General features: G+C 33.5%; 1 protein-coding gene and 1 long non-coding RNA gene across 5 annotated transcripts; both read right to left on the bottom strand.

The window, feature by feature from the left end:
• Positions 1-3,145: 3,145 nt before the first annotated feature.
• Positions 3,146-7,244, bottom strand: LOC103866498 (fimbrin-1). Of its 4 annotated transcripts, none has more exons than XM_009144439.3 (15): positions 7,000-7,223; positions 6,633-6,826; positions 6,386-6,556; positions 6,087-6,319; positions 5,828-5,999; positions 5,719-5,757; positions 5,569-5,637; positions 5,372-5,488; positions 4,876-5,087; positions 4,619-4,771; positions 4,327-4,526; positions 4,071-4,228; positions 3,902-3,998; positions 3,684-3,775; positions 3,146-3,590 (listed from the first exon to the last, which is right to left on the bottom strand). In XM_009144439.3, the coding sequence occupies exons 2-15, from the start codon at positions 6,717-6,719 to the stop codon at positions 3,318-3,320; spliced, it is 2,073 nt and encodes a 690-aa protein (XP_009142687.1). In that variant the 5' UTR covers positions 6,720-6,826; positions 7,000-7,223; the 3' UTR covers positions 3,146-3,317. The 4 variants fall into 4 exon arrangements, with proteins under 4 accessions (XP_009142687.1, XP_009142703.1, XP_009142695.1 ...); XM_009144455.3 differs by having other exon boundaries at positions 3,318-3,590; positions 6,633-6,769; positions 7,000-7,244; XM_009144447.3 differs by lacking the exon at positions 7,000-7,223 and adding an exon at positions 6,903-6,921 and having other exon boundaries at positions 3,318-3,590.
• Positions 7,245-11,736: 4,492 nt separating this feature from the next.
• On the bottom strand, positions 11,737-15,061 carry LOC103875222. Its single transcript, XR_004451705.1, has 2 exons — positions 13,587-15,061; positions 11,737-13,399 (listed from the first exon to the last, which is right to left on the bottom strand). It is a non-coding gene; the product is annotated as an uncharacterized LOC103875222 (long non-coding RNA).
• Positions 15,062-16,971: the final 1,910 nt, after the last annotated feature.

The following is a 16,971-nucleotide window of genomic DNA, read 5'->3' as shown; positions in this document are numbered from 1 at the left end:
ACTAGATCTGGTCAAGGCACGGAAAACGGAGAAGACCAGTCAAGATGTCTAGATTCATCCGAACCAGATGGATGCACAGGGTAAAGATAAGGACGCTTGCGGGACTGTCCGGATGGTCCGCCGGATGAGAATGCATGTCCGTCTTTGGATTTTTCACCACCCAAGCTAAGTCTGGCTCGACCCAAGTCAAGTATGGCACGGTGAAAAACATGAACCTCGGTTGAAATGTTCAGAACGTCCTGAACTCCATGCTGAGCTGGTTCCATGTAATGATTCGTGGTCTGCGGCACATCATTCCCTTCCTCTTCAAAAAGATTTGTCCTCAAATCTGAAACATTAAAAGGAAAAGGATTATAAGCAAAAGAACCATAATCAGAACGTTGCTCACCTTGAGTTTGGTCCGGTTTGTGAATGGAACAAAATCCTTCTCTATGACCACAATTTTGCTCTCCACCTGGCCCTTCCTTCGGTTCATGTGCATAGTCATCGAAAATTGGTAAAAGGTCTTCTTTTTCTGGCTCGGTTTCAACTTTCTCCAAAGTCACCAACGTTTTCTGTTTTTGACACTTGTTGGCATAATGACCGACCTTATGACATTTGAAACACCTGGTAGAAAGAGCCTTGCTTGTGGTTTTCACAGCCTTGCTTTTATCAGAAGACAACACATTAGTTTTCAAATCAGAATTTGAAATAGAAGAAGAATTACTTTGTTGTTTTGGTGCAGAAGAAGTGTTGTTGTTTTCCTTCTTTTTGAGTTGCCGGACAACATGAATCGCCTTATGCAACATCTTTTCCAAGCTGGCATAAGTCTGAAGCTTGTTCTGATCAGGCACATCACAGTTGCTTCTCTTGGCTTTGGTGAAGGGACGATCACGACTTCTGACCAACTTCTCATCATCGCACCTGTTTTGTCTCTTCTTTTGTTTCTGCACAATGTCAAACCCATTAGAAGCAAACTGTTTCTTATCAAAAATCAATTGCTCCTTTTCAAAAACAGTTTTAAAAGGAAAGTAGACGTCTTGTTGTGGTTTTGATTTCTTGAGAAGTCCAAACATCCTGAAAACACTTAACAAAGTTAGCAAATAAAAATCCTCACACTCTCAAGTGTTTAGCTCACGATTTTTAGATGGTCACTCAGAGTTCTTTCACTGGTTCAAAGGATGATAGGCAGTAAAAAATCAGCAGTCAAAACTCAAAACAAACTTTAAGGGAAAAAGAAAAGAAAAGAAAAATGAAGAGATTTTTGTGTGGATCCGCCTTAACTGTCCTAAGGCTGGGTTTCTCTTCAGCCAGCAGGGTTTCTCTTCCACCACTCCCCCTGGATTTCTCTTCAGAAGTGATTCAAGCCAAAACTTTCACTCTTTTTTTTTTTGATCGATTTTTTTTTTCTCCTTTTTTTTTTTTTTTTTTAAATAACTGGCGATCACAAGGGAGTAAAGGAACAGCCCGGATCCAAAAAGAAATAAGAAAAGAAAATCGTGGAGAGATGAGAAGATGAAATGAAAACAAACCAGCCAAAGTGGCTCTGATACCACTTGATAGAACCAAAATCGGGAAGGATCACTTTAGCTGGGTGTTGGATATGAACCGAGAAGCAAATGGCGCTTCTGGAACTGAGATGGATTGAAAGGATCGTCAAGAGATGCGGAATGGCTCTTGATATACCCACGATCTAAGGCTAACCACCTAAGAACGAATGTAGTGTGTTGGCTAACCACCAAACGACACACAAAGATGATTGGCTGACCACCAAATCAACAAGCCGGTTCAAACCGATGAACTAGCTAAGAACTCTCTCTCTCACACTCAGAGAAGAAACTAAATAAACAACCAAAATGAACTGATTTTATTCATCAAAGGGACTACATATTTATAGTGTTTTGTAGTCAAAGACAATAAAAGAAAATGTGGGAAAACAATGCATAGGAAATATAAATTTGACTAGATCTAGTCAAGGCACGGAAAATAGAGAAGACTAGATCTGGTCAAGGCACGGAAAATAGAGAAGACTAGATCTGGTCAAGGCACGGAAAACGGAGAAGACCAGTCAAGATGTCTAGATTCATCCGAACCAGATGGATGCACAGGGTAAAGATAAGGACGCTTGCGGGACTGTCCGGATGGTCCGCCGGATGAGAATGCATGTCCGTCTTTGGATTTTTCACCACCCAAGCTAAGTCTGGCTCGACCCAAGTCAAGTATGGCACGGTGAAAAACATGAACCTCGGTTGAAATGTTCAGAACGTCCTGAACTCCATGCTGAGCTGGTTCCATGTAATGATTCGTGGTCTGCGGCACATCAGAAGACGCGGTTACTTGGAGGGTTGGCGCGGTGAAGATGATAGTTGGTTGGGTCCTGTTTCCGGGAGGTGGAGGCTTCCACAGCTTCGCCGCCGCCGGTTCTTGTCGCCGCGAGGTGGAAGCTTCTTCAGTTTCGCCGTAGTCGGTTCTAGTCGCCGGGAGGTGAAGGCTACCACAGCCTTGCGTCGTCGGCTGTAGGTATATCAGTGGGTTTGTTTAGGGTTTTTAGGATCCGTTCTTTAGATCTGGTTGGTTGTCTTGCGGGTTTAGTGTTTGAGAGGTTGGGCCTTGTCGGAGGAGCTCTCGAAGAGTGTTGAGGCTCTCCGATGAGTTGATGAAGCGAAGAAAAGAGATGGTTTCGACGGAGGCTCTCCAGGTTATGAGCTCCGGCGAAAGGAAGTGGCGGTGATGTGGTACCGATGGAGACCTGCGGCGAAGACGGTCAAGTCGAGATGGTGGCGACGCGTGTCGTCCTGAGAGTTTAGATGCTCACACGTGTTCAGTTGCCACCCTCCTTGTTGCGTAGTTCGGCCGACGTCGTTCGGGAGTTAAATGGTTGGGCCGACGGCCCGTTAATGGATTCGGTTTTAATGTTTTGGGCCTGTTGCCTTTTAGTTGTATCTGGGCTTCGGAATATGTTATCTGGGCTTGGCCCGTTTTCTTTAATTAAAAATTATCCAGACGGAAAAAAAAAAAAAAATACAACCGCTCTTAACCATATTTTGAACCTTTTGGTTGCTTCGTTGGTCAGAACCTTTTTATCTTTTTGGTATATACGTCTTCAATTGTTACAACACGACTTGCTTTCCTTGGGAACTTATCCGCCGGCTAGAGCTCCTCATGCCACATATCACGTAGCCGGAACCTAACATTATTATAGACATCGTTTCTCATTTATTTGTAAAGACAACAAATATATAAAACACATACAGATTACAGAGTAGATGATGTTATTACAAAGGCTAATTTACTCTCGCAAGAGATATTGTTGTCTCTCTCACACACTCTCTCTCTTTCTATTCGTTGGGTGTCTCCTCGGAGACAATGGTAATGTCTGAAACCGCATCAGCCTCGTTGTCATCAACAGCCAAGCTTGAGACTTCGCCGCTCAACGAGGAAACTTCGTCCTCTCCCGTGACAGACGGAGCAGGAGACGCGTCTGTGCTGGTGGTGGTGCACGTTGTGGTGGTGCTCTGACTCGACGACGAATCCGAACTCTCCGTTGAGCGTTTCTGAAGACTCCAGTACATTATACTCGCCGTTAAGATTAGGATCATCTTCTGATTCACCTGTTACAACATCATTCCCAAACACCATCTCTGCATCATCAACTCCACTAACCAAAAGTACCAGAGAATACATTATAAATCATGGTTCTTTACCTCCACGATATCTTCAGGCAGCAAGAAAACAGAACACCCAAGCTTTCTTGCAACGCTGACTATGTACGTAGCATTCAACCTCTTCTCCTCATCTGCACGTTTCAACAATCACATAAACCATTTAAAAAAAAAAAAAAAAAAAAAAAAAAAAAACAATCACATAAACCAAATAAGGTTTTGATTCGGTTAAACAGAGAAAGTAGATAGAATCTAGTAACCTGTTTCACCCTTGGTGACAAGATTCCAGTTAACAACTCTTGGCTCAACCGCCCATAGAAGGTCTAGGAAGAATGACCCGTTCGATAGACTCTTGTCCTGAAGCATTTTTTTTTATTTGAGACAATAGTTACTAAGATCAAGTGTTTTTGAAGTTGATATTAAAGATACCTTGAAGCTCTCGATCTGAGATTTTCTCCCCATGGTTCTTACTTTCCGGTTAGCCCAGCTAAGGATATCTGCATCAGTCATATCTTTACCACGTGTCCTCGACCTCAGACTCTTGAGAAGTTGGAGCATATGGAATCTCATCAACTGCCATAAGAGACCTGAGAGAGAGAGACAAACATAATCTTTATTGCATAAAGCTAAGAAAAAGAAACTCAAAACATGGAATCTCTCTCTAGTCTAGGGTAATGATGATTACCAAGAATGAGCTTCTTATTCCCTTGGACTATGTCGTTTCCAGCTACATTTACGAGTGAGAAGTTCAGCTCTTTCCCAATCTTCACGACTTGATTGCAGTTCTCTACTTTTCTAAATGGCATCTTAATGGGAGGTTTTGAAGCATGTTTCCAGTTGACTGATCCAGGAGTGATCTTGTCAAGAACTTCCAGAAGTATCCATCTGCAGCAAATATAGCACCTTGACTGACCCGTTTTCATTTTCAACTTCCACAGATTGGTTGCTTTACTAAAAGGAAAATATAAAGCTTTTACCCATTTCTAACATCTTCAAACACATTGTTGACATAACTTTCAATCCCCAGGCTGTTGATCCATAGCCGATAGCATCTTTCATCCCTACAAGTCTGTACATCTTCGGTCATCATCTCTGCAAATGAATACTTACCATCCGTACTTAGACCATTCCTGCAACAGGCACATAGAGTTAAGAGTGAAGCTAAGTGTATAGAGAACAAAACAATTAAACTTAAAAGTTTGCTTGACAGATGAAAGTTTAAGAGAATACAAACCTTTCATGGAATATTTGTGCCACAAATGCGAGATTCAAATTTGGAGATCCTTCAACAATCTCTTCAGCCGTCAAGTAGCGCTTGCAGTTCATTCTCTCCGCATGACAGAGAACTAGTTCAGCCCTTTCAAGTGGATCCTTTGCATCTAGTGTAGCCGGGTCACAGTGTTCAGGCGCAAGAACATTGAGTAGGTAAGCATAGGCTTGTGCATCCTAAAGATTAACCAGAAACAGATTGATGAGGTTCAACAAATTTCATTCATAAAATTGCTTTTTATGATTCAACAAATTGCATCCATGAAATGAAAGTACCAAAACTTAAGTGAAAAAGAGTGTATGTTTATATTATGACTTTTATAATTTATATTATTTCTCTCATCCAAAAAATTAAGAAACAGTAGCACATAAGTACAATCTTGAATGTAAAGAGTTTGGATAAGCAAAAGAGAGAGGTTGCCTTTTCAAGCTATACTTCGAGAAGCCAAATAGTAATATACCTTCAAATCAGAAGAAAAGTTTGAGACGGTTTTCTTGTAACCACCTTTCTTAAGATGGAAGTTCATCCATTTCAGTAAGACTTTCTCAGGGGGTAGTCTCAGCAACTCCTCAACATCCTGCAACAGATAAGAAACTTGTTACACACTTATAACTCACAAGACGTGGGGTGAGATATGTGATTGGTAGCTCAATTTACATCGCTGTCCTCAAGCAACTCAACAAGCTGAGGCGTCTTCTTTAAGTTGAGATCAGCCAGCAGTTGAATCTGCACTTACCAACATTGTTTAGTTAAATAACTGAGAACAGAAAGCAAAAGTAATATAGGTGGATGAGTGTATGTATATACCTTTATGAGCTGTGAAATCAATCCTAGCACTAGGTGAGGCTGCAAAACATCATAAAACATCATTACAGTGATTGATGTGTGTGTTGAACAGTGAGCAGACAAAGCATACCCGTCCTTCAGCCAGGTCCTGTGTCCCAATATTAACAACAGTGCATCCCACAGCTTTGGCAGAGTTGAGACAGAGCGTGTGATTCTCATTCCTCTCCCAAGGATTAAGCACCCTCTTCGTGTTGATGGCTCGTTCGTCTATCGTCCCTGGAACTGCTACATTTATGAGCTTACTGCACTAGGAGAGAAACAAGTCAAAAGTTAGAAACCTCAGATGCTAGAGATGAATAACTCTAAACATGTGGAAACGTGCAGCTTACCATAGAAGCACACCGTCTTTCACAAGTTCATACAACTGATTAGAATCAGGATCAAGAGGAAGGAACTGCTTGAGGAAGGGATCATCCCCAAGGTATCTGTTGATGTGCTGAACGAAAGAGCCCTTCTCCGACTGGTTTATAGTGTGGAGAAGCGTCGTGGTGCTAGCTTTGAGGAATGAGGATGAGTGTCCACCAGATTTCTCAGCTGCTTTGCCTTGTAAGTTGAGATATATCTGCACATGATATATCATATAGTCAAATCTAAAACATGGCAAGAATCGCTAGAAACGCAACATTACCTTAAGAAACTCTTCAAACTCCACATCACTGCTTGTATCAGAAGCTAACTCTTGAAGTATCTCTTTGATTTCGTCTTCCTTAAATGTTGCACTAATGGCCTTGAACTTTGACAATAGAGGAGGGAGATCTTCTACTGTGATGTTTCCACTTGAGTTCTTCAACGATACAAACTACACAAGAAATCAAGATTTATTAGTTTCATCCATGTAAAGGTAAAAAAAAAAGAAACAATGAAAGAGAAGAAACCTTGGAGTTGAGGGTTCGAAGTTCGACTTGTGTGAACTGGCTCTGTAACCATGGATCCGAGACCACAACACCCACGAACCCTGACATCTCCCTGAAAACGTACTTGATCACGATAGAATCCTCTTTTTCGAATCTCCCTGGAAACGGATCATCGTAAGCTTCGCTGGAGCAATTGAAAGGATTGATCTTTGTGGCTAAGAAAAAAAAAAGAAACAATTCGAAAATTTGTCCTTAATATAGCAAAGACAAGACAAAACTGTGTTAACCGACCATTCTTTTGGTTAAGATAAGAACAAAGACGACTCCATCACGCAACCTACAAAATATAAATCTCGAGAGATGGAAGATATAGTCCTAATTATCTTACCTCGGGTGAAGGAACATTCGGCGTTGAATTCATCACTACGATGACATCGATATCGATGTGGCGAATGAACCGAGAGGGAGGAACTAAACCGCAATGTGCAAACTTTTTGTCACGTGAAGCAACCTCAAGAAGATGAAGGAACATAGAGAAAAGGTACGATCTTTTTTACGTGTGAGCAATTAACTAAGCCGTGCGTGAATAGAGGAGGGAAAATAAAACGAGTTTTATGTTTCGTGCGAGGTGCTGTTAATGCGAATGCTTGTTACTATTTCTTACGCGCGCGAGTATATTATTGGATTACGAAACTCTCTCGGTTAGGGAGACACGTGGATGGGATGTGCGTCCAGCTCGACAAGGGACGCTGACCTCACAATAGGGGTGGGCATTTTACCCGAAATCCGAAGTGGCACCCGAACCCGATCCGAAAAACCCGAACCGAAATCCGAACCGAAGTAGCAAAATATCCGAACGGGTATTGAATTAGGAGAGATTGGATATCCGAACCCGAACGGGTAATATCCGAACCCGAATGGATATCCGAAAATAACCGAACATATGATAATTAACCTTATATTTATAGTTTACATCTTTCATTTTATATAAAATATTTATATTGATACTACACATACTTTAAATTCATATGATATACATACAATTACGTAGAAGATGATTTGCTATTCGCTTAAAATGCATGTCAAACTTCTTATTTCAGCAATTAACAAAAAGTTACATCCAAAATTTAAAAACAATAACCAAATTAATGTCTTTTTAGTTTGAAAATGTTATGTCCAAATATATTAACCATGCAATCTATTAAAAATAAAAAATAGTTAAGCGAAAAGTTATATATTTAAATACAAGAAATTTGAGAAATGAAAATTTTCATTTTTTTTCTTCAAAATCTAAATATCCGAACCCGATCCGAAATAACCGAAACCGAACTTAAAATACCCGAACCCGACCCGAAGTACAGAAATACCCGAACGGGTTCTACACCTCTATACCGAAATACCCGAAAATCCGAAATACCCGACCCGAACCCGAACGGGTACCCGAACGCCCACCCCTACCTCACAATGTAACGACTTGTCTACGTGTCACTTCTCTTGACATCTCATATTTGTCTGCATTTACACCATTTACAAGATTAATAAATGGGTTTCAATTAATGTCTGCCTAACAATTTTTTTACTAGCTTCGAAACTTCGCAGTGGTGTTCATGTCCGAAACTGGTAGATGTTCAAAAATGGGTGCAAAATATACTTAAAGGTAAAACATGAATCATCCATCAGATCTCTACGTAACAAAATTACAATATGGCTTAATGGGTCTGCTGACGTCAACGCTGGTCTTAAGCCCATTTTAAAGAGTGATTTCACACTCCACCTTTTGTGGCCAAGCTATTTACAAATAGTTACTGTAATCATCTTTTTTTTTTAACTGTAATAATCTTAGTTATGTCAAGAGTTCGTTACTTAATTCCCATCACTGAGTTCGTTACTTAGTTCCCATTACTGTAATAGGATGCTGTGTGCAGAGAGGTAATAGCCTAATAGGTATACAATGGTCACAAGTTTTCAAGCAGCATTATTTAGTATAGAAACTTTCTTTACGGGGATCTTTATTACGAAAAGTACTAATTAAGATATGTAATTTTATAAGTGTAATTTGATGGAACAAGTATCTAAATATTTTTATATCATCAAGATTTTTAACAAGTATATTGACGACCAAAATGTATATGTAAACATGTTGGCAAATCTCACTCTGTAATAGTATCTAGCTATTATTATAAATGATGACCAAAATATCTATAAAAGGATTAACATCATTCACATGTAAGCACTACATTCACATGCCAACTTGTCTATGATGTTTTTTTTATTCGTTTGGTGTTTCTTTAACGTCTTTTTGTTTGGTGGTTATTTCCCAACTTGTGTTTGTTTCGAAGCAAACTTCCAAAGTATATGATTTTGAAACTGATTTCTTCGCTATTGTTTTTTTTTTTTTTTTGAACTGAAAAATATGAATTAAATGACCAGTGTGTGTCATTTGTTGTTTGTTTTTTTATAATTTAATTATCTAAAAGTAGCGAACTATTAATGTGTACTAGCTAATGAAGAGTAGTCATGAGTCAGTACAGTACAGGATATGTTGAGCACTTTTAACAGAAAGAGTAAATATCTTAGCTACTTTAAAGTTTGACAATAAGAAAAGATACAAAGGTACAAAGGTAAGTGAAAGATAATTGTAATGGAAATTTAGATATGAGAGTCTCTGATGCATTGGGTTAAAACAATAAATGTAACATTGGGGTCTCATCATCAGCCATCATGGTCAAAGAAAAAGAGTTTGGGAGAGGTTGTTTGAGTCCTACTAGATCACAATGTGCATGTTTTATCTCACAGCATAAGCTGATAAGCACGTTCACTTTCATTGACAATCTTGATGAGGCTTAAGCAAAACGCAGCCAATATAGGTTTAATACGAGAACATGATCAGCCTTGAACTGAAGCGTGTCATTTTTCGCTCTGAAACTTCACAAGTTATTGGAATGATCAACAGATTGATGATATCTTGATTAACTTGGGTTTCTCGAGGAGTAGTGTACGGATCTGAAGATCCATGCTCAAACATATTCGCAAAGTGTGACAGTTCAAGGTCAAAACGAGAGTATATTAGGATTTTTGTTTGGAAAATAAAATTTCGTAAAATTAAACAACTATTCTAATTTATTGTGAGAGTTTCAAAAAAAAAAGAGTTTCAAAAAAAAAATTCTAATTTATTGTGTAGTTTGTTATTGATATTATTATCGTAATAACAAAATATCTGTTTATTTTTACAAAATACTAATAAACTAGGTTAAGATCTGCGCCTTGCGCGGGATGAACATAATATATATAAATTATTTTATATATTATATGTTTATAACATATTATGAAATAATAAATATATATTGAATAATTTAAAAGTCATTATCTACTACTTATATAATTAAATTGGTGCGAACATATAAATAAATTTTATAAATCGAAAAAATATTTTTAATATTAATATATATGGTATATTTTAATATTAATATTTATTAGATGATACTTTTTGCTCATATTTTTTTTTATCATTTGTATCTGTTATAGCAAAAAGTCTAAATTAGTGATAACAAAATTTTTATTGTGGGATTAATGGTTTAAGTAATTTATAATATTTTAAAAAATTAAGTTGTCAATATTTTTTCAAAATTTTTATCAAAAAAATGTTCAAAGTAAATTTCAAAATTAAGATATTTATGTATTTTTATATGGCATATAGTTTAATTTAAAATGATACATATATTTATATATCTTTTATTTTTGATACTTATTAAACCAGAGTTTCAACTTATATTATTTTTTTAGTTATTTGTATCATGTCATAACAAAAGCTTTAAATCATAGATCATAAAATTTGAATGTGAAACTTTTAACAGTTTTAGTAATTTATACTCGTTTTTAAAAATTCAAAATATAATATATAAATAATTTTTTTAATTTTTATTATATGGTTACTATGATTGTTTAATTTATTTTAATAGCTTAAAATTAAACAAATATAATTATAATACACACTTGTTTTTATAAAATCTTTATTATTCAAAATCATTAATTGTCATATATACTTTAGCCACATTAGGCAATTCTCTAATTTTATTTAAAGAAATAATAAAGTACATTAATAATGTATTTATTGTGGTTTAATAAAAAACTTATTATATATTTAGATGAACCAATATATTTCTCTAAGAATTCTAAGAATCATTCTAGTGATGACATGTGGCTACAAAAAAAATATTGCAATGTTTCTCAAATAATATATAAGGGCATGTGTGTTCCTGTAAGAGTCCATGTAACGGGTCCAATCATTTGAAGGGAAAAACAAATTAATTCTCGTAATACTGTAGACAGCCAGGTATGTTGGTCGTCGATTAAACCGCCCTCGACCATTATAGTAAGCACAAGATTGACGTCAAGATCACATGAGAGCTTTATTTAATTTATGAGCCTGAAATAATTAAGTATTGCAGGTTGGCGGCGTAAATAAATACTCCCTCCGTTTTTTATTATAAGTCGTTTTAGAGAAACTTTTTTGTTCCAAATTATATGTCGTTTTCGGTTTTCTATGTAAAATTTATTAATAATTAATGTTGTATAACCAATGGTAATATATCTTATATTTTTCTATTGGTTGAATTGTAGTTAGGTAAATAATTAATGATGTTTTTGTTTAGAAAATATAAGAAATTAATGGTTTTCTTAATCTACGTGCATAGCTGTAAAACGACTTATATTAAAAAACGGAGGGAGTATATACTAGGTGGCCGGTCCGCATACTGTGCGGACATAAACATATTCAAATTATTAATTAAGTAGTACATAGTTTTATAAGTAACAAATTTTATATCATAATACCACCGCCCTTAGGAGAAAGTATCAGGTACAAAAGAATGTTGGTACTCAATATTTTACATGGACGAGATGGAACAAAGTAACTTCAGTATCAAGAGGTATTTATTGTGTGTACGTATAATTGCAACGTTCCAAAATAATTTGTATGTTTAAGAAGATATTTTATTTTCAAAATCTGGAATAAATAGTGTATAGTTTCAGAGGTAACATATTTTATATTATCACTACATTCCTATTGAAACCCTCTTTTACCATTTCAGAATGTAATTAAGGACATAAAAAATTCAAAATATGGAATAAAAAGTTCAAAATATGTAATAAATATGGAATAAATAATGTTAGAAATGGGTTGAGCAGAGAGAAGATACGAATTGCAGTCGGTGATTTTCGAATCAGACTCTGTCAGCTTATCAAAACTATTAACTCGGCGATTAAATATCCAGCTCTCTATGGAGTGACTGCGGATATTGTATCGCATATGCGGATATTTTATCGCATATGCGGATATTAATATTATGATTAGTTTAATTTTACATGGTTAGTTAATTTTTACATCCAATGACATGTATATGCATAATATATATTATATGTATAATAATCACATAGTTATGATTCATTATTTGTGGTTGAAAACTATAAATCTTCTTAACATTATTTAATTCAAGATATAATGCAATCTACTTTGCTGTTAGTTTTTATTTTTTATTGTAAAATATACAAATTACATTCATTAATTTTTAAACTCTAAACTCTTGGTAAACCTTAAACCTTTGAGTATACTCTAACCCTTTGGCTTTACCGGATAAATCATAAACAATAAACTCAAAACTTTTGGATATACCGTAAACACTAATCTCTCTCCCTCTCTCCCACTCTCTCCCCTCTCCTCCTCCCTCCCTCTCCCTCCCTATCTCTCTCACCTATTAATAGTGAGAAAAATGTCTTTATTATTGATTTAAAACATTACAATATCGCGAATTCCACAAAAGTAAAACAAAAAAAATTAATTAATAGAAAATCTAACAAAAGCCACATCTTAACCAATAGAAGAGTATACTATTGATAACACGTTTCAAAACTTAAACAATGTAAATGAGCTTCCGTTCAAACGCATGATTGATTCAATCTCCGCCAAAGATAAACTCTTAATTTGATCTTCTGATAAACTCAAGCCTGAAAGAACATGTAAAAATTAATTTGATCTACTGACGTTTTCTTTTGATAAAAACATGATAAGCTAAGAAGTAGAATATTCTTTAATAAATTCTCAATAAATCTTATACTTATAAGGTAATATTATTTTTGGAATATCTTGTTAATAAAGCTAAATGAGAACATCTAGTGAATAGATTGCACCAGAATTTTGGTTGACAAGTCTCACCATAAATATTAAGTTTTAAATGCATGATTTTAGGAGAGAAAATATCTTGTCAATTAATTTCATTTCTCTGACATCTAAAATATTTAGTGAGTATTTAATGAATTAAACAGAGAAATGATCTCAAAAGATGTTATTTGAATCGAGAAAACACAAAAGATAAGTAAAATGCTAGACTTTACTAAAATATTTAGCTTTCACAATAAGCTATGTAATAGAATGTTCTCAAATTAATTTTAAAAATGTATCTACCTATAAGTTAGGATTATTTATGGAATATATTGTTACTAAAATTACATTTTAAATATAAAAGAAGAGAATATCTCGAGAGTAGTTTACACTAATGATTTAATTAACAAATCTTGTCCTTAAAGTTTAAATATTAAAGCATGAGATTAGGAAATAAGATATTATTTCAGTAGAGAAAATACCATCCTACTATAGATATTTTAAAAATATAATTGATTATCCAATTTTGATGTACAGTAGAGAAAATACCATTCTAAGTGCACATCTTTTGCAGGATCGGAATGGTGAACTCTTAGAGGTCTGAAATATGACCACTTCTCTCAAATCATCTCTGAAAAAATATAAAACAAAATCACAATCAGCAAACCAAAAAACAAATATGTGTATATATAAGCTTATAATTCTAAACAATAATATAAATCTACAAATCAAAAAAAGAAAAATATTCGCAGCAAAAAAAGATGCTATTGAAATGATTTAGCTGAGAGATGTTATCAAATTGAGTAAAATTTTTTTACCAGATTGAGGAACAAAGATGTTATCGAAATGATATATCAAAGAGGTGTACAATCAAATCATATATAGCTTCAGTGGAGAAATCGTCATAATAGGGTATCTGCATATAAACCAAAAGAAAAATCAGCTCTCTTGAAATATAAAAGCTTAATGTTCTAAAATAAGAAGAAAAAAAAGTTCAGAACATTATTAACATTAAAAGTTCAGAATACAAAGTTCAATTATTTCGTTTCTTCTACTGTGAATGTCTTATTTATAGTAAATTGGTAGACGTTTCTCATTGATTTAGCTTGCATGATAAGCTAAGAAGTAGAATATTCTTTAATAAATTCTCAATAAATCTTATACTTATAAGGTAATATTATTTTTGGAATATCTTGTTAATAAAGCTAAAGGAGAACATCTCGTGAATAGATTGCACCAGAATTTTGGTTGACAAGTCTCACCATAAATATTAAGTTTTAAATGCATGATTTTAGGAGAGAAAATATCTTGTCAATTAATTTCGTTTCTCTAACATCTAAAATATTTAGTGAGTATTTAATGAATTAAACAGAGAAATGATCGCAAAAAGATGTTCTTTGAATCGAGAAAACACAAAAGTTAAGTATTAAAGTGATTTCATTTTTAGTAGTGTCGATGATTAAAATAAATCGAAAAAGAAATTCTAAAAAATCAATCAACAAAATCAAGAGAATTCTTTCCATTTGTAATAAGGAAACTAATTATTACATGTATTAACTAATATTGTTGCGCAAGTAATGTTAATAGAGGGATTAAATTATTTTTTCCTTTTCAATCAGTATTCAATGTTACTTTCCTTTTATAGGGGATCGATGAATTAAAATAAATTATTTGATTTGATAAAATGACTTTATATTCTAATATATCTATAGACTACATAGAATAATAAACCAAAATATTTACTTGAATTGATAAAATGACTTTGTATACCATAATTTCGACAATTAGTTACCATAAATAGTTATTAATAATATTATGTAAGTCATTTGGAATCCAAAATATTTATTTGAATTAATAAAATGGATTTATATACTATACTTTCGACAATTAGTTACCATAAATAGTTATTAATAATATTATGTAAGTCATTTGGAAAGTGATGTTAATTGGTCATTAAATTATGTTTTCCCTTGCAATTAGTATTCAAAGGTACTTTCCTATTATAGTGGGATCGATGAATTAATGATATATCGAAATTACAAAATAAGGTAAGTATTTAGAGGGCTTTCCTTTTTAGTAGTGTCGATGGAAAAAATAAATCAAAAAGAAATTCTAAAAAATATTTAACAATAAACAAATATTCAATATAAAGTAAATTTTTTATTAATAATTTATAACATTCTGTAAATTATTTTAAAATTATGATAAATTTATTCTTTAAACAACGATAAATAATTTAAAAATAATATTAATAAACATGTTTGAATTTTTTAATATTTAAAATAATTTTTATATAATTATATTCGAATACAATTCATCAAGTAGAGTATAAAACAATTATAATTATTTTATATAAAATTTCGTTCATTATATTTTATAGTTTATAAATATTAAAAGTAATAAATAAAACATTATTAATCTTTCTATAATTTCGAGAATCAGTTTCCATAAATTGTTATTCTGTAGATTATATGGCAAGTGATGTTAAATGATTTTAGACTTACCTTAAATTTTAGATCAAAATTAAATAAATAAAAATTAAAAATCATCGACCAATCAAATTATAACAATTTTCTTGAAACTTCACCTATGAACGACACGTCACCAGAAATCAGTAAAGTGACTTCTCTTTTAATATATAGGGGAATTTTAATCCGATAAAAGATAAATTCCAATGTATACACAACAACATCAACATCAACATCCTGGTTAGAAACTTTCCTTCAAAATTTTATTTTATTTGCGACAACAAATAAAAAGATGTGTTACAAGATTTTCAAAAGTGATGGTTTGATACAGCAAACATCGGCCCCACGTATATCGTACAAGTTTGCGCGTCTTTGCTGATTTCATGAGTGACTACCAACAGATATTCGCCACGTGTACAAATACAGATAAGTCATGACGGCCACGTTAACGGGACCCGCATTAGCTGTTGATTACTCATTCACCACTTGGTTCATTTTGGCTCGCGCCGAGCCGCCGACCAAAGCTTCTTGATGTTTTGATGTAAACCAAATAAATAATTACAGCATTATAGTAGTATATTATTGTTTTCTTTCCTTACTTCAACCGAATTATTACCTTGATATGTTATTTTACTGCTAGAAATGTAGAAGTATTCTTATTTTTACTGACAGTTTGACATAAGTATGTGGATTACAAGTATAAAAGGATCTTAGCCGACTGAGATTTGTTTCAAACTTCAATTTTTGGGTCAAATACAAAACGAGATTTTTTTGATAAACTGAAAATTCTAGCAAAATATTTACTTTAATTTTATTACTCAAAGGAATAGTTTGACTATAGTTATGATTTATTTTAATGTAAATAATGATATGTGAATCATGATTTGTGAGATACTAGTAATATTGTAATATAAATACAATGCAAGGATAGCAAATTATATCTCAAAAGAAAATTAGCAGATTAGTTTCCTTATGGAAATTATATTAGTATATAAATACTCATTATGATTAAACTGATAAATACTTTCTTTTGAAAAAAACTGACAATATTTAAGTTGTAACTAGCTAGAGTTGAACTTTTAGAACACATATGAACAATATCAGTTTCACTAGTTCAATTTTCTTGCCTTTCCAAACTTGGAATGTAAAATTTATTTTATACTGTTTAAATAGTCTGTTTTTGAAAATTTACAATGTTTAACTGCCAACCTGTGTGTACAAAATCAAACATGAATATGCATGGAAGGTACAATTCATCATATCAGTGAATAGGTGGCCGTATTAATGACCTTTAAAGCTTACAAGTACGGCTCAAGAGTAATAAATGTGTACAACAAAGAAAAGTCCACAATTAAAAACAGAATAAAATAAAATGATTAGTGATGATACACATGCTAGGTTATAGGTTGGTAGCAAAACCAAAATGTCCCAGACTTATACAAACATTTACTATAATACTCGATAAATATTACTTGTGTACTATAGTCAAGTCCTCGTTTAATCTCATTTTTCTAGTGTTTACAAAAATATGATGTGGTATTGCCGTGATTTATGAATGCATATTACGAAAAAAAACATTATTTGTATAAAAAACTCATGTTTTACAACACCATAAATTATCTTTGTAAAAGTTATTAGTATAAATTAAATGCAGATTCAAAAAATAAGTATAGACTAACATAAAAGTTTTGTGTAGTTTTATTACTAAAGGTCCATTCATCCACCTTTTGCATTG

This window comes from Brassica rapa, chromosome A01 (genome assembly GCF_000309985.2).
Source record: "Brassica rapa cultivar Chiifu-401-42 chromosome A01, CAAS_Brap_v3.01, whole genome shotgun sequence".
In the NCBI taxonomy this organism is placed as follows: domain Eukaryota; kingdom Viridiplantae; phylum Streptophyta; class Magnoliopsida; order Brassicales; family Brassicaceae; genus Brassica; species Brassica rapa.
Note: the sequence above shows the minus strand (reverse complement) of the source record. Positions and strands in the feature narration are given on the sequence as shown.